Source organism: Thamnophis sirtalis, unplaced genomic scaffold (assembly GCF_051295495.1).
Source record: "Thamnophis sirtalis isolate CommonGarterSnake01/CBP01778 unplaced genomic scaffold, rThaSir2_p1.2 scaffold_1, whole genome shotgun sequence".
In the NCBI taxonomy this organism is placed as follows: Eukaryota; Metazoa; Chordata; class Lepidosauria; order Squamata; family Natricidae; genus Thamnophis; species Thamnophis sirtalis.
Window position 1 is genome coordinate 24,446,621 of NW_028261381.1, and position 24,617 is coordinate 24,471,237.

The 24,617-nt window shown below is 40.0% G+C and overlaps 1 protein-coding gene across 1 annotated transcript in view; it reads right to left on the reverse strand.

Annotated features, from left to right (window-relative positions):
- Positions 1-24,617, reverse strand: part of MYO3B (myosin IIIB) — a 288,019-nt gene that overhangs the window by 6,981 nt on the left and 256,421 nt on the right. Inside the window, exons 33-35 of the mRNA XM_087709242.1 lie at positions 15,491-15,591; positions 15,042-15,088; positions 13,213-13,357 (exon numbers count right to left, since the gene is read on the reverse strand). Of these exons, the coding sequence (XP_087565368.1) occupies positions 13,246-13,357; positions 15,042-15,088; positions 15,491-15,591 (260 nt within the window). The 3' untranslated portion in view covers positions 13,213-13,245. The remainder of the gene's footprint in view (positions 1-13,212; positions 13,358-15,041; positions 15,089-15,490; positions 15,592-24,617) is intronic.

Below are 24,617 nucleotides of genomic sequence, written 5' to 3' on the forward strand. Positions count from 1 at the left end.
TGCAAGTTCCAGCTCTGTCTCTATGGCTTTTAATATAGAAGTAAAGAGGCTCTAAGAGGCTGTCCAGCCTGACCCAGTAGATTTCACATTTAATGTCCAAATCTCACTTTAGACTGAGGAACTTGGCCAAAAGAAACCTCTCCCACTATTTAGCAAAATTCATGATCATGTGGGATCAGACCCGCCCCGAAGCCACTCCAATTTTATTTATTGTGTCAGATGGGGCTGTTTCCTGTTTTGCTTCATATTGTTAGGAACATCCCTTGCATTTTGTAGGCATGCAACAATAGCCTATGCACTCAGATGGGGCATTGCAACAATCAGCACAATAAAGTGGTAAAATGAAATTCAGAGTGTCAGACTCCTCTTCTGTATGAAAGCTTTCTGCAGGCAGAAAACTTCCGCATCAGGAAGAAAACTCTGGGCTCAACTTTCTGCGTTCTGTTCTGCTAGATTTATACATATTCCAATTTAAAAAACAAAGGTAGGGATGCATTTGCCAAAGGGCAGATAGAACTGAGGCGCCCATTTTTACAAATTTAGATTTCTTTTCCTATGAAGGTTCCATTTAAATTTCCACGGAGGCTCACTTCAAGAAGGATTGAACACTATAAATCTGCTTCAGCCACTGGACACCATTCTTTGCTTAAGTTCTTGGATGTAAAATTACAGTTCTCACTTGTTCACTTAGTCGCCCACTCAGAACCATTTATATCTGGCAGCATTTATGTAAGAGCCACATAGGAACTAGCCGATAACCCAGCATTGCCCAGGTATTTATTTATAGTGGGAAAATGTCCGGACCAAACATAATGTCTAACATTGGATTTTTCCCCTTAACCAGAGGGGAGCCCCCTGTGAAGCCATTACCATGGCAACTCCACTGCGCTGTACAATAGAAGCCATTTTAGGCACAACAGGCTGTATCTTAACAGAACACACACCTGAGAGGTTTTAGGGGTGTCTTACCCCCCCCAATATTTTTTTCCAGAGAGTAAGTAAGTCATCTGTGTACCAAGTTTGGTTGAAATTGCTCGAGGTGTTCCAGAGTTATGCTGAAACACACACACACACACACACACACACACACACAAACACACACACACACAAACACACACACATACACACACAGATTCTCCAAAGCTGCTTCTTATTTCCAGCTGTTTCAGCAGAAACACTGAGCCCGTAGGAACTGTGGGCTCCTGTTCAGGAAACCCTCTGGCACATGAGCAGAATAAACAAGATTTACCACCATTTATATAGCAATATCTTATCTCATAACTGATAGAGAGCACGTTTTGTGCTCTCCACATTTCCTACCTCCACATTTTGATTCCTACCTCCTACTTCCACATTTTGATTCACTACTTACTTCTCAAGAGGGGATATTTTCCCTCTATTAAATGTATAGCTATTCTGGGCAGGATACTTTTAAAACTGCAGCTCTGTATTTTATAGCCCAACCACACACTGATCATAATGATGGTAAAAATAAGCCATTTCTGATCTCTGCTGCCTTCCCTGCAGGGATAACTCAGCTCTCAGGAGCTTCCCAGAAACTTCTTTCTGGGAATAAGTTATTTTTTCCCTGGCAAACATTTCTTTGCATATGTTAAGAGTCCTATTACTTTCTTGTTTCCTCCGAGAAAAGTTTCTTTTCTCCCTTGTATATTTATATTACCTTCCTACCTTTTCCAGTACCAGTCTAGACAAGTTTGCTGCATTGGAGACCACACAATTAACTCATCCTATTTGTTTCAAAAGGACCTCAAGCATCTCTACTTAAAAGCCAGTGGGGCTTAACAGTACTTCAAAGGAAGCAGATACAAAATAGCAGATGATTAACCAGTTCTGGGGACTGTGCCCAAAACAGAATTCTGCCAGCATCATCAAGGACACTTGAAGCAGATAATCAGGGGAATGAAAGGGGTACCTGTCCATATAAATACTTTGTTTCTCAGCTTGAATCTGAAAATAAGTTCTGGTGAATAGTGGGGGGTGGGGGGAAATACAGACAGTCCTTGACTTACACCAGTATGTTTAATGACCATTCAAAGTTACAGTGGCCATGAACAAAGTGACTTATGACAGTTTTTCACACTTACAATATTGCAGCATCCACATGGCCATGTTTTGTGACTCGATAAGCAAAGTCAATGAGGAAGCCAGGTTTACTTAGCAACTGTGCAGAGATTCTCTTAATAACAGTGGTAAGAGAGGTTCATAAGATGGGGCAAAATTCATTTAACCGTTAATTGTTTCACTTAGCAACAGAAATTTTGGGCTCAGTTGTCGTCATAACTCAAGGACTACTTGTAAATGGAAAATCCATGGGAAACACCTGTTCTGTCCCAACCCTCTGCAATATATACAGACGCAGATTTCGCTGTCTGCCACAACTAAGGAGGGAGATAAGCAACCCCGTGGCTGAGAGCCCAGAAAGCTACCTCTATGAAACAAGACTTGAACTCACAAAATTCTCCCAATCTTTCTCTACGACTGGATCAGTAAATTGTTGTTTCCTGCAAAATTCCCCTCCCGTCGCCCCACCTATAAGCTCTCCAGGAGGGGCCAATCAGTAGCGACCTGTTCCTAACCCTAACCCTTCTGTGATCCTTTTTCCAAAGCTGCTCCCTCCTCCTTGCAGCCCTATGCATATGTATGTCAGGGACAGCCTCCCTCTGTTCTTCCTCACTGCTCCCTGACTCAGACACCACCTGGTGGCCAACAGGCCTCTCTAGTCCCTGCTCTGACTCCGAACACCCCCCAGAGTCTTCCTCAGACTCCAGGGCAGTCCCATAGTGTTCATCACTGTCAGATTCCACCAACAGCTCAGTCAGCCGCTGTTGGGCCAGAACACCACCATTGAAAGAATTCACAGGAAAGTGTATTGTTTTAGAGCTTTTGTTTTGTTTCTACATACAATTTATCATTACTTTGATTAAACAGTTTGGAGAAACTAAGAAGCTTACAAGCTAAAGCACGAGAGCAGGAAGCAGTGGTGGGTTCCTACCAGTTTGGCACGGTTCAGCTGAAACGGTAGTGGTTTGGCGGCCTGGGACGCTGTAACCAGCAGCGACCCAGGCCTGCCACGCCCCCAAACCAGTTCTCTCATCTTGTTTTTCAGTTCTGCACATGCGCAGAACAATTTTCATTGCACAAATTTATTTATTTTTCATTTTCTAACATTTTGCACATGTGCAGACCTATTTATGTGCAAATGCACATGTGCGCGCACAGAACCGGCAGTAATGCCGGCAGCAACCCACCCCTGGCAGGAAGGTATGTGTGTTTATGCCATCTTCTGTCATCTTTCAGGGCTTTTTCATTGGGAGTGATACTTTAAGCTAGGGCACATACGTTGACAATGCTGAAATGCAACATTTCCTTTAGGATTTGGTTGTTATCTGGCCATCAGTTTCACACACTGATCAACTTTTCCCATTTTGACACGTTCTTGACATTTTACCTCCACTGGAATGAGGCTTCTGAAGAGAGGCCTTCCCTCATCAAAATTGCATCTGTGTGACTCAGAGTGGGACCATTTGGAGGGGGGGGGGAAGCCATGCCTGGTTTGGAAACCTCACCCCAAGACTTCCAAGAGAAATAGCTCTATGCGTTAAGTGCATAAGGAAGACATAAGGAGGGTCTTGGGATAGTAATTTGCCCAGAGTTATCCTGTGGTGAGTTGCAGGGGCGGGTTGCTGCTGGCGTTGTTTCCGGTTCGCTTCGTACATGTACAGTTGACTGCAAATTGTACTGTACATGCGCAGAACATGAAAAAATTAGTAAAAACCAAGCCGGCAACAGCAGCAGCGACCGAGGAACTGGTTCAGGGGCATGGCCAGCCTGCCATTCCTACAGGTTTGGCAACCCAGTCCCAATTTCCACTACTGGTTCACCCAAACCGGTGCGAACTGGTAGCAACCCACCTCTGGTGAGATGGGTAGTTAATAAATTTTACAAACAAACATATAAATAAGTGGTTGAAATGTATTTGAATATTAGTAGCTCAGGTTGGTGGTTGGGGCTGTTGGTCTGAGCTCTGAGCTTGGCAATTTGGTTGCAAACTTTTCGGCACCATTCAAGGAGACATCGTCAGGGCGCTTTGAATTGTGCTCATCTGTCAGAGCAGTTGGCGTTTAAATACCTTTTAATGTTATGCAAATTAGCGTGGGTGTTGTTTGTTCGGCTACTTCTGGTCTGACTTCAGACTGTTTGATTGGCTGGCTGTTGTTACTGAGGCATGGTCCTTGGTGTTAAGTACCATCTGTGTGATGTAAATTAGTGTTGTTGGTTTGGATACTGCTGAATCATGGTCTGGTTTCCTTCTGTTTGAATGGCTGGTTGTTGTTACTGAGATGTGGTCTGATTTCTTGGGAGCTGATGGATTGTGATTTTTGTTGTTGTGTAGTGGGGTGCCTGTTTGTTCCTTTTTAATGCTATCTTTGGGATCACGGTTGATTCAGTTCAGGTTTGTTCTCAGCGATTGGTGGACTGAATCGATGATGTCCATATGCCTTGTTTATTTACTCATTGGTGGAAAACTAGGCTTCGAAGAATTCTCTTTCTCTCCTTGATTTCATCTGGGTTACAAGTTACAGATTTCCAAGGTAGAAAAATCCCATTTTGTAAAGTGACCTGAGAATTCATGTATGAGATTGTAAATCCTTTAATATACTTTAGGAAATGTTTAAAAGCATTTACTTGACAGAAGACCATCATCTTCTCATCATAGGATGGTATTCCTTGTGTAGGTGGCTCCATTTATTCATTTGTTGGAGGAAATAGATCTCTGTATACAAAATAATGCAGGCATCAAAACCCCTAGCATGTACAAAAGAAGCTGTGGTGCAAGATAGAAACAATCTACCTCAACTTTTATCTCAGTGGTGCATTAAGTTATACCACAATTGGCTTTTCCCCCATCAGTAGAAAGAATTATAAACACATTTTGGAGCAGTATGAGGGTGTCTCAATTTCAAGGTAATTTGTTATAGAACACAAGTCATTTTATGCAATCTGGTAAAAACCCACAGGAAAATAATTCAATCCATCTGAGAAATGTGGTTCACCACAAAGTACAAGGAACTCCAGTGGGAAGTTCTTTTTTGACCCTCCTAACAAATGCCAACATTGGCTGCTAAAATTTGCTTCCTGTAAACATGCTGGATGTGGTAAATGCCACATAACATAAATGCAGAAAAACAGATAATTGACTGGGTAAGGGACATTAACAGTACCAAAGAAAGAAGGGCTGTAATTAGGAGTGCTTTAAAAAAAAAAAACAGCTGAATGCAACTACAATTAAAAAGAATTATAAATAGTTGACTTATGACCACGACTGAACCCAAAATTACTGTTGCTAAGCGAGACAGATGTTAAGAAGCAATGGGTGGAAACTAATCAAGGAGAGAAGCAACTTAGAACTGAGAATAAATTTCCTGACAGTTGGAACAATTAATCAATGGAACAGCTTGCCTCCAGAAGTTGTGAATGTTCCAACACTGGAAGATTTTAAGAAGACGTTGGATAGCCATTTGCCTGAAGTGATGTAGGGTTTCGTGCCTAAGCAGGGGGTTAGATTAGAAGACCTCCAGGGTCCCTTCCAACTCTGTTATTCTATTCTTAAGTGAATTTTGCCTCATTTTATGACTTTTCTTGCTACAGTTGTTAAGTAAGTCACTGCAGTTGTTAAGTTAGTAACCCAATTGTTCAATGAATCTGGCTTCCCCGTTGACTTCGCTTATGAGAAGGTTGCAGTTTGAAAGGCCTCCAAGGTGCCTTCCAGCTCTGTTACTGTCTACATTCACTTGATAAAATTCCTTTGAATCCATTAATAGTACAGATAATTATTTTTATTAAATTTATAATATAATATAAATTAAATTAGATTAATTTAATGCTTTGAAGACACTCAGAGGTAAAAACATTACCAAATGATTTGAAGCAGCTCAGAGGTAAAAATATTAAGCCCCACCCAAAAGAAAACCCATATCCCAAAACAAAACCAATAAAAAATCACAAAAAGAAACAACAATGAAGAACAAAAGATGGCAAAGATGACAAAAGGGACAAAAATCAGTCAGGAATGGAAAAAAGGGGGAAACCTACAAATCCAAGGAAATTCTTAGTTGCCAAGTATCCCTCCTTTCAGCTTATCTGGGGCCATCCACACAGAGGAGGAGCTATCAACCAGGATGAGAAAACCAAAGATTGGGAAAGTATAAAAGGGCCAAGAAAAAAAAGTAGTCACAAGTACCACAAATCGAGCACAATAGGAATTAATGGTGGGCGGCTGACATGGAGTGGTGATTGAAAGATGAAACAAAAAAAACTAGAAGGGGAGGCAGGGGAGACTGGAAAATAAAGAGGGGCACTTTCCTTTCCCCCCACCCTGTAGGTTTGAACCATTGCTAAAACAGACAACTAAGGGGCCAAGGAGGCACTTGTCAGGATGCTCCAATCATACTGCTTAGTTGAGGAGGAATGGGGGAGAGGAGGGAAATACATGAAATGCTAGTTCTTTCCTATCTCCGATTTTTGAGTTTCCATGCTTGAGACACGGATTATTTATGTTTGCATTCATTAACAACCAACGTGTCGAGGCCAAACAATTGCTTCACGAAGACATATTTTTGCATTTGATATATAAATTCCACTGTTATTACTTATCTTGAGTTGATAGGAAATACAGGTAAAGCCTTGTGAACAAAATACACCTAACACCGATAAAGAGTCTTACCAGTTTCGTGCAGGTGAATGAATACAGTCTAAGAAACTCTAATGATATTATAGATGTTACTATGATTGTCCAAATTTGGGGGATGGGTGGGAAGAAACTAATATTCATATAACTATTATATTGTATTCATATAACTATTGTATTGTATTGTATTGTATTGTCATATTGTATTGTATTCATATAACTATTGTATTGCATTTATATAAATATTGTATTGTATTGTATTATCATATCGTATTGTGTTGTATTCATATATCTATTGTATTGTATTGTCTTGTCCTATTGTATTGTATTCATATAACTATTGTATTGCATTCATATAACTATTGTATTGCATTCATATAACTATTGTATTGTATTTTATTATCACATCATATTGTATTGTATTCATATAACTATTGTATTGCATTGTATTCATATAACTATTGTATTGTGTTGTGTTGTATTGTATTGTATTCATTATATATGCTGGATAAATGTTTAGGCACAGAATTCTGCTGTAAGGAACTACATGATCCATTATTTATTTTCTGTAATTTAGTCAGTCAAAGCTATGAATGTCTATAAATACCCAGGCAATGTAGGATGCCCACAGACTGATTGCCACCTCAGGAGAACTGCACCCTCTGCATGGGAAACAGCAAACATATAGTCTGATCGTATCCCCAGGATATATGCCCAGGATATATGCACTGAGAAATCATTCCAGGGAAGGGAATCATGTGTTCCACCCTAAACATAATGTAGTTTATATCTCGACACCAGATGTCAATCTTCACATAAATTATTGCTTCTGGTGACCTGCTGGTAGGGATGATTATTAGACATGAATATGGTTTCTGCATTATTCCAGTGATCTGAACGTGGTGCAATGAGATATGAAATGCCAGTCTCAGCTATCACTCTTGGGTGTTAAGACTCCTAATAAAGGAGGGCAGGGAATGGGGAGAGACATCACAGTGCCTTGCATTCCTAACTTCAAAAGAAGTTACCTGTTTTATTGTTGCGATGATTAAGAGCAAATCATCCAAGATTTGCAATAGCCCCACGGGCAGAACAAACAGATCATCAAATGAAATGGACGGCCACTCAGCTGGGGAGCATGTAAATGTGCAAGAAAAAGAGTTCCCTGCAAAGATGCCAGGCGTGCTTTTTAATAAAACATCTCTCATGTAACTGAAGCTTGCTTCATAACTGCCTCACTGAGAATGTTAATTAAAAAAGGAAAAAGAACTCTGATTGAAGAAAAGCAATACAGTAGAATAATATAACCTCCCCCCCCACCAAAAAAAAAAACCCCGGTTATTGAATTATGGGCTTAATTCAAATTATTCATAGTGTTTGTGAACTCCTAGATGCAAGTACAAAAAGCATTTTAGTTGATCAAGTTCATCCCTAACTTTTTTATTTTAACTGATCATTAGAAACTTCAAGAATGTCTTTCCGCAATGGGTAAAAATATAAAAATAGCTTTATATTTGTCATCCGCATCACCGTCAATTTATCACAGGTTGCTAATTAAGTACCTCCTTTGCAAGGGTTACCACTGAACTGATAAATAAAAGTATGTGTGGTTCCATGGGATAACATACCTGATATTTGTCAGTGGAAAACAGGTATTTTGTAAAGAAAAAAGTCCAGACTGGTGGAGCAGTACCTTCAGTTATAGCTTTTTATTTGTTTAAGGTCTCTGACTTGATTTGCCCCAAGACAATTGACCACATTTCTTGATTGTCTTTCTCTTCCTCCTAGTGTAAATCCTCAGTTCCCTGCTTCCCAAATCATGATCACCAAAGGGGTATATTAAATGGCTAAGGAAGACAGATGGTTCTCCCATTTGGTAAACTGTCAGGGTCTAAATGAAACCAGTTGTACCTTCACTTATGCCAAGATTTTTCAATTCTTCTGCTTCTCTCTCTCTCTGCGCCCTGCTCTTGAGAGCCTTTTTTGGCCTAATCTGAATGTCATACTCTGGTTTTACACTTCCCAAAATGTGGGAAGTCTCCCGGAGTTGCTGATATCACTTTGAAATAACAAAAGCATTCTCTTCATTCAGCTCAATCCCTTTGCAATGGCATCCTGATGTTTGGAATCTTCTTTTGCTAAGAGGAACTGTATCATAAAGGAAGCCCATAGAGGACTAATATTTGACTTTTCAAAGAACACAGAGAAGGCCAAGCACAACCCCAAAGATTTCACCAAGGGCTTTTCTGTAAATGCTAATAGAGGCAATTCAGAGGCACCAACAAAGAGAACATAGGCGATACGCTGCAGGTGTGAGAAGCTTGAAACAAGAAGGATACTAACCCGTAATGGTATTTCATGTCATTAACTATTCTTTGATGTTCACACACTCAAGGCTCTCTTTTATCTGGTAGGGTGGGATTCTCTTTTGCTCCATGCCTCCCTTCAGCTCTCTTTGTTAACACGCCGCAAAACTGCATCTTTACAATTCCTTCTAGCTTTAAAAAAAACCTCTGCAAAGTGCTTCTAAGTTAGTTTCTGCAGCATCTTTGGATACTACGATCAAGTAACCAAGAGAAAGCTTATTGATTAAACTGAAAAACAGGTCAATAAAAAACAAAACTTAACGTTACTTTTATAAGATTCCTGCAGCGGGACTTGATGATTAACTTAACTGGTAACAACAATTATCCTTGCAATTTTATTACAGCAGTTCTATGAACTCTGTATTTTCCTTTTCCTAATTAACAAACCCTTCAAATAAGCCCTCTTGTATTAAAGAACAGAGTCCATTAACAATATCTTCTTTTTAGAAAAGAGACCCTTTAAAACTAAAGATTAATGGCCAATAGATTCTAGGTAGCAAATCTGTATTCTTTTATTCCTTCCAATCTTGGCTGATCCTAAAGAAGCAAAGCAGGAATAGATCTGGTTAGTACTGGGATAGGAGACAGCAGAAAAGCCCAGGAGCATAGGCCAGGAAGAAAGAAAACAGCAACAGCAATCCTGGATAATGACAAGAGTGAACCAGTTTCTTTGCACTTTTAAAGAAATAAATCCAGTGAAAGAGTTGAGTGAGCAGTTTTAAGAGAATGGAGAAGCCCTTTCTTGGCCACTGAAAGATATTTTGCTCTTTAAAAGAGAGCAGCTAATGAATCTGTGGGGATGCAGTGGCTCAAGGGGATGTGGTGGCTCAGTGGCTAAGATGCTGAGCTGGTCGATCAGAAAGGTCAGCAGTTCTGCGGTTCAAATGCCTAGCATTGCGTAACCGAGTGACCTCCCGTTACTTGTCCCAGCTTCTGCCAACCTAGCAGTTTGAAAGTGCGTAAAAATGCAAGTAGGAAAATAGGAACCACCTTTGGTGGGAAGGTAACAGCGTTCCATGCGCCTTTGGCGTTTAGTCATGTTGGCCACATGACCACGGAGACGGCTTCTGACAGTGCCTGGCTCTTTGGCTTAGAAACGGAGATGAGCACTGCCCCCTAGAGTCGGGAACCACTAGCACATATGTGTGAGGGGAATCTTTACCTTTACCTAATGAATCTGCTCAAAAATGCAGTCACATCTCAGTCAAATTATTCACATTTAGAAAGCAGAAAATCTCTCAGCATCTACTGGGCATTGTTGTGAATAAAACAGGAGGAGGAAGGAGTATTATGTCTGTTCATCATCTTGAATCGAGGTGACACTGTGATCAAAGCTTCATCTGCTTTACATGTGTGTCACACAGCCAGAAATCACTGTAGACACCATCTTGGCTTTCATGACCCCACTCTGAGTATTCTTTGTAGCCCTTTCAGGACACTCCAAAGCTACCCCCCCACCCCCCAGGAAGTAGCTTCACTGTGCCTAAGGGTGGGATAGGTGTCAGTCAGAGTGGGTAAAATTATGCTAAACAGATCTATACAGTAATTGCACTTTTCAAGGCAGATTGTGTTGCTTCACAAGCACTAATACACTTTGCATTAGCATAAAGTTAGCTTTAGGTATAAGTAATCACCTTTAACCCAAGAGCACCCCTCCTAATATTTTCAACTGAAAAGTGTGGTCGAAAGAATATCCTGACTAAACATTACTTAAATTATTTGGATGGTAAATTCAATATTGTTTTATAATAGCGTCAACCAATTTGTTTTATTTATCTCTGCATTTTTTACTGGTCAGGTTCCCCCTTCCGCACCCTCCCCCCCCGAAACTATGTTTTTATTTTCAAAAGGAGTTTTGAACTAGGGAACTGATGCTCCGACTCAGCACATGTCATTCCAAGCTGCAAGAATCTTAGCTACATTCTTGTAGGTTTTTTTTTTTACTTGGTCATTAAAAGAAAGAGGAGAGGGAAACCAAAGAGCAGAACTGAATTGTCACCTAACATTGCTCTAAGTAAGGTCTGAAAAGGAGCATCAAAGATATCATGATGGTGATTTGCACTATTCAATGGGAAGAACCCTCCAGATTGCAGGTTCCATTCTACAGAGGGAATTTCCTGCCTGGGGATTTCCATAAGAGATACTCTGCCAACCTTGGCACGTGCAGCAAAACTTTCTCTGATAACCTTAGCAATTTCACAAATTTGTCACAGTAACGTTTCCTGATCCAAACTTGTTCAGGGCCTTATGCCAAATATTAAACCATTAGCTAATTGTAATAGAAGACAACATCTGTAGCACATGGTGAAACTTTGGAGTCCTTGCTGCTATCTGAAGTTGGTTGTTTGCTTGCAGGTATTTTATCCAACTATGAAGCATCATGAAATGTCTGCAAGCAAACAACCAATCCCAGAGAGCACCAAAGACTCCACATCTGCATGACCAATTGTTCTTCTCAGGAACCCACCACATTCTGCTCTCTATGCAGGCTTCAAATAAAACGTGAGAGCACCCCCACCTAGAGTGTATGCAGTAATCTAACAATGAAGTTCTCAGGACATTAACCATGGTAATTTGACTGCAGTTCAGCAAGTGACAAAGTTGACAACGGTGGTTGCTTGGACCTCTTGTGACAATAAGGACAGCAAAACAATCCTTGTACCCAATTCCTGAACCCAATTCCTGTACTCAATAATCACAATTTAAGAAGTGTCTTGTCCAGCTTCAATCTCAGTTGATTGGTTTTTACCCATCATGATATTCAGACACCAGTTCAGAATAGCTACAACACCCCCTCATTTGGGAATGGCTGTTCATACATCAAAGTTGTTATATACAGAAGAGCCAGTTTTGATAATACTTAGATTCCAAATGACTACTTCCTGTGCCTTCGTGTTGACATTAACAGTATTGATTGTTTGTACAATTCTGAATTTCCCATTTTTAACTGGTACTTTTTACAGAATATCAAAAATAATAAATACTGCAGAAAACCTGAAGCACAAGAAGTTTCCAAAAGCTTATATTTTGTGGTCTAGTTAGTACATGCTGACTGGGAAATAAGTCAGTGGTGTTATTTCTGGGAAAACCTAGATGGGTTGAATTGATAAAACATGATGAGCAATGTGATCCTCAGAATCTAGTCCCATTAAATTCAATGGTGGTTACACTCTAGCAAGTATGTTTAGTATTCAGCAAGAAAGAAAGTTCTTGTTCACAAAACACATAACTAAACTGTAGAGTAATGGAAATTAATTAAGGAGAGAAGCAACCTAGAACTAAGGAGAAATTTGCTGACAGTTAGAACAAATAATCAGTGGAACAACTTGCCTCCAGAAGTTGTGAATGCCCCAACACTGAAAGTTTTAAAGAGATTGAACAACATTTGTCTGAAATGGTATAGGGTTTCCTGTCTGAGCAGAGGGTTGGACTAGAAGCCTCAAAGATCCCTTCCAGCCCTGTTATTCTGTTATCCCAAGTTCGTGCAACTGGGCACACCCATGCTGAAGAGGATAACTCTGGTGATTAGACATACTGATCATCCAATCCTCAGAGGCAGTGTCAGGCACAAGAAATCAGGAAGCAAGGCAGTTCATATGAATACAGGTTATTGCATGCTATCAGGCAGTTTATTTATGAATGCCAGTTGCTGGGAAAATTTAGTGGGAAAGCATTGCCTCTCTCCTGTCCTTCCTGAGAACTTTTGAAGTGGTAGCTGATTGGTTACTGTGCAAGCAAAATGCTGGACTAGATAGATGCTTGGCCTAATGCACCAAGTTTTTTTAATGAGAATAAGGGACAACAGAATTTGATTTTCTGTGGTCGTAAGAAGTAGTTGTCCTTGCTTGGGTTTTAAGATTTTGCTGCTTCAATTCAAAACAACAACTACAAGGTGCTTTCATCATATGTCATTAAGTCTTTTACTCCATAGGCTTTTTATATGCTTTTTCTTCTCTTCTGGGGAAAATAAGACCCCCCCATGTCCTATCATTGAATTCTCTTTTGCAAGATAATGTAAACACCAGAGAGAGATTTGGCAGATCTGCTCTTAGTATATACATATGTGCACATTATATAACACAATGTACACATCCATAAGTCAGCTAGAAAATGAGAAACACATCTTGGGTTCCTTACCAGCCTCACACTGATGAGTTAGGGAGCAAAAGTTCAGCTTTGAAAGGGAGTAAGGGGTTGAAATGTGTTGTCTTCTTCTGTGATAGAATCTACCACTGATAATGACTTGTAATACTCATCTTCCCAATCCAGAAATTTTATTTGACTAAGGAAAATTAAAACAGAATAAAGCATTATAAAGGGCACATCATATCTCTAGGTATTTTTGTTTAATTGGTACAAGACATGATTGGGTCTGAGTGGAGGAGCAAACATTATTTTGAGGTGAATATCTAACAGAGGCTGGTGAAGAATCTAGCTTTCCTACAGGAACTGAGAGCATAGCATTTCTCACACCAGCAAATCTGCATCAATTCTGGGTGCTTACACAGCACAGTAGAAAGCTCTGGCTTTGATTTATAGCAATTTCAGATTTTAATTAGGTGATCTGTACTCTCAGCTAGGCATGAATCTTCACCATACCACTTGTTAGATGGGAGAATCTTGGGAAACCCCATTTTGATCTCTACTCCAATACACAATATAGATAGAGATAAGATACGTAACCTCTGATTATAGCAGTAAAGAGCATAAGAAACATAAATCACAAGAACAGCTCAGATACTTCTTATTTCATGAAAGATAAAGTTATCAATGGCTTCTATTATCTCCTGAAAGAGGATGCCTCTTTGACACCAGTTGCTGGGAAACACATGTGGAAGAGAGCTACTGTTCCCAAGTTTGGCTTATGGACTTCTTAAAATCTGCTGGTTGGTTTTATGATCTCAGCCACCAGATCTTTTCTGATATCCAGTTAGGTCTGTTTGTGATGTATTTATATATAACATCTTCAAGCACAATAAGACTTTATTCTAAGATTAAAGTTGTTCCTTTGACATCCATGACAACTTCTAAACAATGACAGAAGACCTAATGTGCATACACGGATAACATAACATATGCTTGTTTGGATAGTTTAAATTTGGTGGACAAGTTCTAGAGAACTATCAGTGGTGCATACATGGATCACATACATGGATTTATTCAACTATACACCACAGGACAAACTTAAAGCACAGTCTATATTTGATACGGCTACTCAGAACTCAAGCTAAATTATATTCAGGTGTTTAGCATGCTTCATTGCCTGATATGATTCTGGTATTGCCGTAAATAATGCAGAGGATATTGCATCATGATTTTCCCTATAAAAAGAGTGGGGGGAAAGTCTCTTTATAGTGTGGTCTTTCCCAAGCCTTCAGGTCTTCTGGGCTACACTGTTCATTATTTCCAGCCAGCATGTTCAAAGATGTAGCTCAATATACTTAGCAACATAATGCTTGTCACCATAATAATAAAATGAATGCCATATAAAAAAGCAGCCTTTGCAACAAGAGCCAGGAAAGAATAGCCAAGAACTGCTCTTTGTGGAAACATATGACCTTCCTTCTTATCTTTCCCCCTCCAGCCAGTTTATGCTGTGGATCAGGAGGATTTCTGAATTGCTGTCCCTCCTGTCGTGTCTGGGTTCACAGTCTGCAAGTCTTTACTTTGACAAGATCCACCACTGGCTACTTTTAGCAAATTCATTGTGAAACGAACTGCCTGCATTTTGCTGAGAAGCGTATTCCCCCCCCCCAAGAAAGACCGTTTCCCCCCTGTGTATACAGCTCACATTAGACACACACTTTCCTTTTGCATCAGTACCAAAATGCCCACAGCTGCTATAAAGAGAAAAGGCTTGCTGTTGATTTTCAGAAATTGCTCTAGAAAGTTTGCGCCTTCCCTGTAATCTCACAAAGGATTTCTTCTGTTTACTGTTACTTAGAACTAAGAAGATGGATATTTACCCAAGTTTTCTTGGCTTCCTTTTGCTCCCTTGATATCCTAGAGTTCCCTGTGGAGAGGGCCAAGAACACACAGTCAAAGCAAAGCAGCAAGTCGTTAATTTTTAATTCAAAGTGATTTTGTGTTGAATGCAAGCAGATGCTGATAATATCAGAAGTCACAGCATAATTTTTTTGATCAAAGGGCTCAAGCGAGCCTGATGAAGCATGCATCTTGCTCGTCTTTGATAAACCACATCAATTATTCACCGTGAAGGCAGACATCCTGACATGAAAGCAACAGATAAAGAGCATAAGCACATGTTCAAGACGAGAGCTGAAGAACTCTGGGGTGGGGAGAGGGCACTGGGGGTGGGTGGGTGGGGCTGGTAGGCTTAGAACAGGTATTAATACCAGAATTATTAATGGGAAACAAAGACAGTAAAACAGCTGTACGGCCACTTTGAACTTACATTTAACTGGTTATAATATATGTTGTCCTCAGGGCTATTCAGCACTTTGGGCTGCTGACATCTTCGCCGGGCTGGTTTCTGCTTCTGTTCTAAGCAGTTTTCTGAAGGTAAAAAGAGATAGTGCAGTTTTTAGGTCTTGGCAGGGCCAGGTACTGCAAGCAACTTTTTATTGGGGAGTCAAACATAATTCTTTCTTCTGTTATACACAGTTCTGAATTTACTAACTTTGGTCATTTCCCCATGTCAGTAGAAATGTAAGGATACTGGATACATTGGAAATGGTTTTAAAAAACAACAACATTAATTTGCTGTATTCTGTATTGAGATATTTGGAGCAAAACACACACGTGAATTTTTGAATGACGGGATAAGAACTATAAATAACCTTGGTACTTATTAAGGAGTAAGCTATGATATCTGTCATCCCAGACAAAGAAGTGAAACTGAAGCAGATACAAAGAAGGCATGTGTTTCTAGCTCGGTAAGAATGCAATGAATAAAGCTTCAGCTGGTAGAAATTGTGGCCTTGTGGGCAACCTTGGGCGCCCAAAGAATGTAATACCTCTACTGCACAAGCTGCATTGGGTGCTGCTCTGCTTCCAAATCCAATTCAAAATGCTGGTTATAAGCTTTAAAAATCTTACATGGCATAGGGTCAGGTTACATGAGTTTGCCCTACCCAGGCGGACAGCAAAGGTGTGTTGCGGATCCTGTCAGCAAATGAATTCTGATTGGCCAGGTCCAGGAAGAGAGCCTTCTCTGCCGTTGCCCACACCCTGTGGAAACACTCCCCCTGGAGGGGATGTGCCCGCTCTCTTGGCCTTCAATAAAGGCATAAAATCAAGACTCTGTGCTCTTCTTAAATATGATAAATAATAAATAAATGCATAACAGTTGCTTTTCAGTATTTTGGAATCACACCTCTGAGAACTTCATAGCTTTACTACCGTGTTTCCCCGAAAATACGACCTGCCCTGAAACTAATGCCTTGCCACATTTTTTGCATGGACAAAAATATAAGCCTGCCCCAAAAATAAGCCCCCTGGACAACCCCCCCTCCGGCCAGGCAGAGCACCGCTCACTGACCTAGCGTTATCATGAAAGCGCCAAGCTGCGGGAGCCGGGGGGGGAAAGGCAGTTATGTGCCTTGGCGCCTTAGGGATACCGCTAGGTTGGGGAGTGACATTCTGCCTGGCCGGAGGGGGGAGTTGCTGGGTGGCTGCTCCCTTGCGAACTGGCTCCCAAAGAGCCAGGCACAGCCTCAGGAGCGAAGCAGCCATAAGGTGACCACACTCATAAGCAGCCGCCCGGCAAACCCCCTCTCCAGCCAGGCAGAGTGCCATTCACTGACCTAGGAGGTATCCCTAAGGCGCCAAGGCATGTGGCACTCTGCCCCGCTCTCCAGCTCCTGCTGCTTGGCACATTCGGGATATCCCCTAGGTCAGTGCATGGAGCTCTACCTGGCTGGAGAGGGAGGTTGCCCAAGCGCCTGTTCCGCCCCCGCCGCACTCCGAGCATAACTTCTTCTCCAGCTTCCAAACTCCAAAACTCAGCTGCTGAGTCTTCCAGCAGTGGCCGCTCTAGGAGTGCGCTCTATGGTTGTGGGCTGGCTGCTGGAAGACTCTCTGTCCGGAAGACTCTGCCTGGCTGGAGAGGGGGTTTGCTGGGTGATTGCTCGTGAGCGTGGTCACCTCATGGCTGCTTTGCCCCTGAGGATGTGCCCGGCTCTTTGGGAGCCAGTTCGCAAGGGAGCAGCTGCCTGGCATCCCCAAAACAATAAGCCCTCCCCCTATAATATGCCCAAGGCCATATTTTGTGGGGCAAAAGAAAATAAGACCCTGTCTTATTTTTGGGGAAACACGGTACTATATTCTGAAACAGTGAGACATTGGAAAATTAACACTATGTGCAATTTGAACTGGCAGTACAAAAATACATTCTAAAGGTTGCTATCAGGGTTCCAAATAGCATCCAAAATTAAATCAGAGTCCGAGGCAAAGGATTTCTCAAAGTTCCAATTTATTAAGAGAGCCATGTTGGCACATCTAGGAAAACCTGATTCTGAAAGCTTCCCAGTTTTTCCACCCAGTTGAAAGTTCAAGATCTTGCCTCCATACCCACAAGTCTATCACATGGTCCAATCTCCCACTGCCACGCTGGCAGTTCCACCCATCCAGTTCTGGCCAGGTACAGAGACAAAGGATGACCTTGGCTTTCTAGAAAGAATTTTGTTATGGCTCCATACCATCCAACTCCGTAATATCCTCCCTCCCATTTCCCCACAATAGAAAATGCATAGTAGAATAATAGTAAGTGTGGCAGGCCTAACGTCCAAAAGAAAAATGACTGCAGGCCTGACAGTTGCTTTCTGCTCCTTTTTAAAAAAAACAAAAACGATCTAAAACTAACTCTGGAGCAGTATAACAATTAATTAAGAAAGTGGCATTTCAAGAAATGGCAATAAGAATGGCAGACAAAAATTGTGTTGCTGGATCAAAGGAATGATTTTTGCAGCAATCAATTTCAAATTAGAACATGGCGATGTTGCCCATTTATTGTTTGATTTCACAGATAAACTGTTTTTAAATGTAAAGGAAAAAAAATGTAAAGTGAAGTGGCTGAGTTATAAATACCAACAAAAAGACACCTATGGGTTATTTCCTATTTTTGTGCAAGCCTTAAAAAAGACACAGCAGTTTTAGTCAATTCAATGCAATTGAGTCAATTCCTTAAAAATATGCTGCACACATTTTGAAGCATTTCTGAATCATTTTCAAAGCATGCAAAGTCCTATTGTTTTGTTCTTTCTAAACTTCAATGTTAATTCATACAAATGTCAGTAAATGGAATTGCTGCAGTATAGTAAAGTGTCTATTCTTTTAAAAAAGTAGACATGAACTGGAGTTCTTCTTCCACATCAGTGATTCCCAATCTTGCAACTTCCAAGTCCCAGAGTTCCCTTGCCTTCATAGCTATAGCTGAGAATTCTGGGAGTTGAAGTCCCACCACCACCTGGTCAGAACCTATCCTCCATCTCTCCCCTCCCCTGCCCCCCATCACAACGGATGAAGTTTCTTGGATGAGAAACTAAATTTCTTCTTCTTCCTCAAGGAAAAAACTGGCCAGTCGCCTTTTGAAAAAGCACTTTTGAGACAGGTATGACCTGGATGACTGGATTCTCCACAGTCATACAAAGAGACATCTTAATGGATTTTATCTCCTAGTTCCCTGATGGCGAACCTATGGCACGGGTGCCAGAGGTGGTATGCAGAACCCTCTCTGTGGGCATGTGCACCGTCGCCAGCTGCTCTTCTAATTTCTGGTGTGCACATGCATGCCAGCCAGCTGGTCTTTGTGGGCACCGGAGTGCCGAAAAACAGCCTGGAAATGCCCCCCCTCCAAATGGCCTGAAAATGGCCCAGAAAATGGCCTGAAAACAGTCTGAAAAATGGCCTGAAAACAGCCCGGAAAATGGCCTGAAAACAGCCTGAAGAATGCCCCAGAAACCCGCCTGAAAAATGGCCAAAAACAGTCAAAAAACCGGCCAGCTGGTCTTCAGGTTTCCGGTATTCTGGGCATGCAAAGACCAGCTGGCCAGTGCGCAGGCACATGCCGGAAACCCAAAGAGAAGCTGGCAGGTAAACGCATGTGCGCTTCGGGGTTCTGGGGTTCTGGTGCGTGCATATGTACGTGCATGCACATGCTTTTTGGTTTGGGCACTCAGTGCCAAAAAGGTTTGCCATCACTGTCTTAGTTCAAACTCAAATAGCAACCTAACAGATGGCTGTCCATCCTCTGCTTGAACACCTCCAAAGAAAGGGGAGCTCATCCCAGCCCACTACAGGATGTGCATCACTCTGAATAATGGTTCCGGGGTCAAGATATGGCTATTCTTAGCAAACCTTTGCACTGAATTTTATTACTGAACTCCAATCATTTTTTATTTTTTTATTAGCAGATTTTTTAATTATTTTTTTCCCTTCTACAACACATTAGTCATTATATCAACATTGTTGTATCATTAAATCAGTACATGTATATAATATTTCGCTTCTATATTTACACACCTTTATTCACACACACACACACACACACACACACACATGACTTAATTAATTTTATTCTTGTTTTGCAGCCATTTGTACCAATTGTTCCAAATTTCATAATATTCCGACTCTTCTTTATCTTTTAATTTCAGTGTTAATTTGTCCATCTCTGCTCAATCCAAAGGTTTTTTTTATCACTAATTTGTCCCAGGGGATATTATTTTGTTTCCAGCATTGGGGTCCAATCATTTTTTAAACTTCATTGTCAACTTTCAAGATGTAACTAAAGAAAAAGCATTATATAAATATATTGAATAAAAAATAATAACTTGCACTTCGTGTAAATGTCTCTTGTGTGACATAACTGTGCAAATCAGCACAGCAAACCATATGAATATCCAACAGGTGCTTTGCAGCTACATTCCAAGTAGGACCCTAAAATCCAAAAGTCAATCGCCAAATTGTTATAAATAAAATTAGCCAGAATTAGTATTTGTTGAAACCTTCTCTGCTCATTTCTCTGTTTTGCAACTGTTGCTGTCATTTTGTGAGCAATGTTTTTTTGATATCAAAATGATAAACTGAGAGCTGAAAGCACTTTTCTCATTCTGATAGAGGTTTGGACCTAATCATACATCTCAATGGCCATGATGAGGAATTCAAATCCAAAGTAGATAATGCTTTCTGCAGTGATATTTGGTGAGTAAAGGTAATATCACCAAGAGAAGGCGCAGGATTGCCACTGTTAGTTAATTTTATCCTTATTTTGCCCTATTTGCAGCTTCTTAACAAAATTACAAAGATGTCACACACCCACTTCTCTGAATAGGAAATTTTGATTCAGCTATAAAAGCACTGCAGTTTTTTAAAATTCCTTTAAGGCTTATTGCTTTAAGATTATAGTGAAGAGATTTATGCTAAAGCTTTAAGCTGAAATTTTGCTTAGTAGACTGAGACATTTCTGTATGATAACATGTTAAAAATAAAAATTTAAATATAACTTTGAGAAAGATTCTGTCTCTTCTACCAAAATGTAATAAAAGTTATAAGAATGACAACTTATTGGATAGCAGATAGGAGCAGGAGAAATAAAAAAGAATTAGAATTAGATATCAATACTACAATACAGTATTGTTGATATTAACTCTTGTTAATATTCAAGTTGTAATATTCAAGTTGTAATATTCAATTACTTTATTCCTTATGTAGCCCGTTTACAGACCAAGAAGTTCCTATCCCAATTTTGGCAGTGTTTGAATAACAACTTGAATTCAATCATAAAAGACCAGCATTTTATTACCTTAAATTAGTCATTATCCAATTTAATTATTGGAAACATCTTCCTAATAGTCTTATGTCAATGAAAGGGATAATATACCTTCTTTTTAAAACCCTCAGGTATTGTAGCAGAATGCATTTCTTCTTTTTGATAGTATAATATTGACAAATTACATTACAGGTAGGAAACAATTGACAGGGGAAAATTGTATTTCCTGAAGAATAAAAGAATATCAGGACATGTCATATTTTCAAAACAGACATGCTTTTTCTGTATCTTGCATACTAAACTAACAACTTTATATTTGGGTAAGTGTAATTATACACACAAGAAATTTGTCTCCGGTGCAGAAGCTCTCATTGTACATGCAAAGCAACAAAATAATGATAATCACAACAATAATAGTAAGAATAAGACGGAATAAGAAAGATAATAAGAAGGATAAATAATAAAGCTACATCCCTACTACATGGGTAAATATGCTTAAGCATAAAACAGTACTGTGGGAATTAGGCATTCAGCAGAGTGATGACCCAAGGGAGGGGGGGGGGAATCTGTGTCTAGCTGTTTGGCTTTCAATGCCCTTTAGGGACGTCCCAAAACTAGGAGTTGAAACAGTTTATGTCCAGGATGTGTGGGGTCTACAGGTATCTTCTCAGCCCTCCCTTTAACCCAAATAATAGACAGGTCTTCTGTGGAAAGCAATTATTCTTTCTGCAGTCTTAACTATCTGTTGGAGTCTGTACCTGTCCTGTTTGGTTCTATACCAAAGCAGACAGTTATAGAAGTACAAATGGCAGACTCAATAATTCACCTGTAAAACTGTACCAACAGCTCTTGGGGCAGTCAGAACTTCCTGAGCTGACTCAGGAAGAACATTCTTGGTTGTACCTTTTTAATGATGGTTCTAATTTTAAGTGTCCATTTCAAGTCCTGGGAGATTATAGTACCCAAATATTTGAAGGACTTCACTGCTGACACTGCGCTGTTGAATATGTAAGAGGTGGTAAAATGGAAGGGCTCCTCCTACAATCCACTCTCATCTCTATAGTTTTAAGTGTATTCAGCTCCAGATAGTTACAACTACATCACAGGACCAGTTATTCAACCTCCCATCTATATGCAGACTCATCATATATATATATTTTAGTCAAAGCACCTGAGGTGCCCAAATATGGCTGGGAGCATACTGCCATATTTGGGCATACCAGTTGCTTTGACTAAACACTTAATCATTCCCCTGGCTCAGCTGATAAGGGAGGAGAGCTTGTGGCTTAGAGGTTAATATAACTGCCTAATGTGTATAAACAGCCCAAGTTTGAATCCCAGTAAGGGTATGGCTAGCTTATGAGAGCTAAATAGCTTGAAATAGATCTACACTAGTCTCCCTTCATTTATTTATCAGCAAAAATGCAACACAATATATGTATGTATGTAAGAATTTGAGGTGGTTTTATATCAGTGAATGATCATAATATGTTATGGTCCAGAAACTATCATGAGATGCTATTTTAAAGGTATTTATTAAATTTAGGAACTAATGATATTAGTTGATATGTATTTATACCTAAAGTATAAAATCCATAACATTACAATATTGTGTGTTGCATGTAAAATCAAAGCAACAAACATTACGAACATTTGAAATTGAAAAGCAGCATCCAAAGGCCCTTTTAGAACCTTTAAAAAAGAATCAATTCTGAGGAGTAGAAGCAAGATGGGAGCATATTCAGAGGTGGCTCTTTTGACCCATGGAAAAACTTAGTCACCTGACTGCATGGTAAATTATTGAATATACAATATGAATCTTAGTCAATTGATTCAAACAACTAAATGGTCTTCTACTCAGGATTCAGAAGATCAGCAGTATCAGTTTGAACTAATATTTCAGAAATAGCATTAGCACTTAGACTTATATACTATTTACAGTGCTTTAGAGCCCTCTCTAAGCAGTTTACAGGGTCAGCTCATTGGACCCCAAAAATTTGGGTCCTCATACAAACTGGCAATTTTTCCTGAGAGACCTTGCATTTCTTTATCCAAATGTATAAATTCTCTCTCTCAGCCTCTGAATCAGCAGTTCAGTTTAAACTGAATCAGTTTCGCCTTGGCTTCAAACTCAAATTAGCTCCATGATTCTACGATTCCACAACTAACCATTCAGCAGCCTTCTACGATCCTATGAGAAAAATAATCTTTTTCTTAACTATACTATTTTTCCTCACTCTTAGCAGATGTAATCTATTCTGATTTTAATATTCACACACACACACCAATCTCAGAAAACAGCAATTGTGTGGATGAATTCAGAAGTCATGGCTAGTGCTCAGAAGTGCTGAGGTGGGTATCTAATTAGATTAGATTCATCAGTCAGTTCCTAATTGATTGATTATGAGCCATCAAGTTGGAGTTGACTTTCAGTTGATTTTCTCCATGACAATCTGTCCCTACCCTGGTGTTTCAGGTCTTCTAGTGGCACACTTTCAGGTCTTCTAGTGGCATTGAAATTGACTCCTTCTTTGTTGTTGATTGTTTCTTCTCTTTCCTTCCATCATTCCTAGCATTAGAATTCTTTATTAACCAAGTATGATTGGACACACAAGGAATTTGTCTTTGGTGCATATGCTCTCAGTGTACATAAAGAGAATAAATTGAATTAATCAAGAATAAACAGATACAACACTTAGTGATAGTCAAGGTTACTAATAAACTAGCGTTACAGCCTTCACATAATGCATCCAAAGGAGGAAAAATACAATCTTCAAGGTTATTAATGCCTTGAGTGACAACTCTAATTGATTTCTCTGATGATCCATTTTGTTTTCTTGGTTGTCCATGATATTCATCAAGCATTCAATAGTCAATTTAGATGGTCCTATAATGAACCAAACCTACACTGAGTAGTCAATATGACTGTGACAAACTTGAAAAGAAGTAATCTTCCTGGTGGGATGTGGATTTGAGCTTTTCATCAGAGACTTTTCTTTTCTTTCTGACCTCAGATTCAAGGTCTTGCAGTTCTCTGCTAGACTCTTTTCCCAAATGCTTATGAATCTATCTGGGTGATTTAAAAGGAGGACTTTTTGATCCAGACAGGAAAGAAAAGGAAAAGGAACAGACATCAGAATAACATCTAATCATTATTTAATTGTCATTTGTGACTCTTACATTCCATTTTTCCCCACTAAATTTGTTGTAGGAAGAGAGAAGCTGTTCTATAGAAAGATTCCTGATTCACCAGAATACCAGTATCTTTTGTGCATTTATTTGCTTAGCCCACTACTTAAACTGGACCTTGAGTGCTTGAGTGATTCAGAATTTGTGTAGGCATCAGAGATATTGTTTATTTTTATCTCCTTTAAGTATCCCAGACAGCACATGACCAAACTGAGAGCAGTCCCTGGGGATGATATTTTGGCTTTTCTTAGCAACACCGTTCTATAGGAACAGAGAGGGAAAAGAAAGGAAATACAGCATTCAAACTCCTGTGACCTGCTGATGAAAGATGCCCCTTAGGTTCCTTCTCCCCATTGCTTGCTTTATTCTTCTCCTATTTCCCCCTCCAGCATCCCTTTCCTTTTCCCTCTCTCCTGTACCCTCTTCCTTCCATTTTGTGCAAAATGGACTTTTCGTGTCTGCTGTCCTATTTCGTTTTCTACTCTCAGAAGCTGGCAAAGCCCATCATTAATCCTTTACGTTCACCCGCCTTTTCTTGCCTTTGAATATCATTCTCCCAGCTTTAAAGAATGGAAATTGGGAAAAGAATAAAGTACGGGAAGAATTTAAGTTTTTCTTTCTTTCT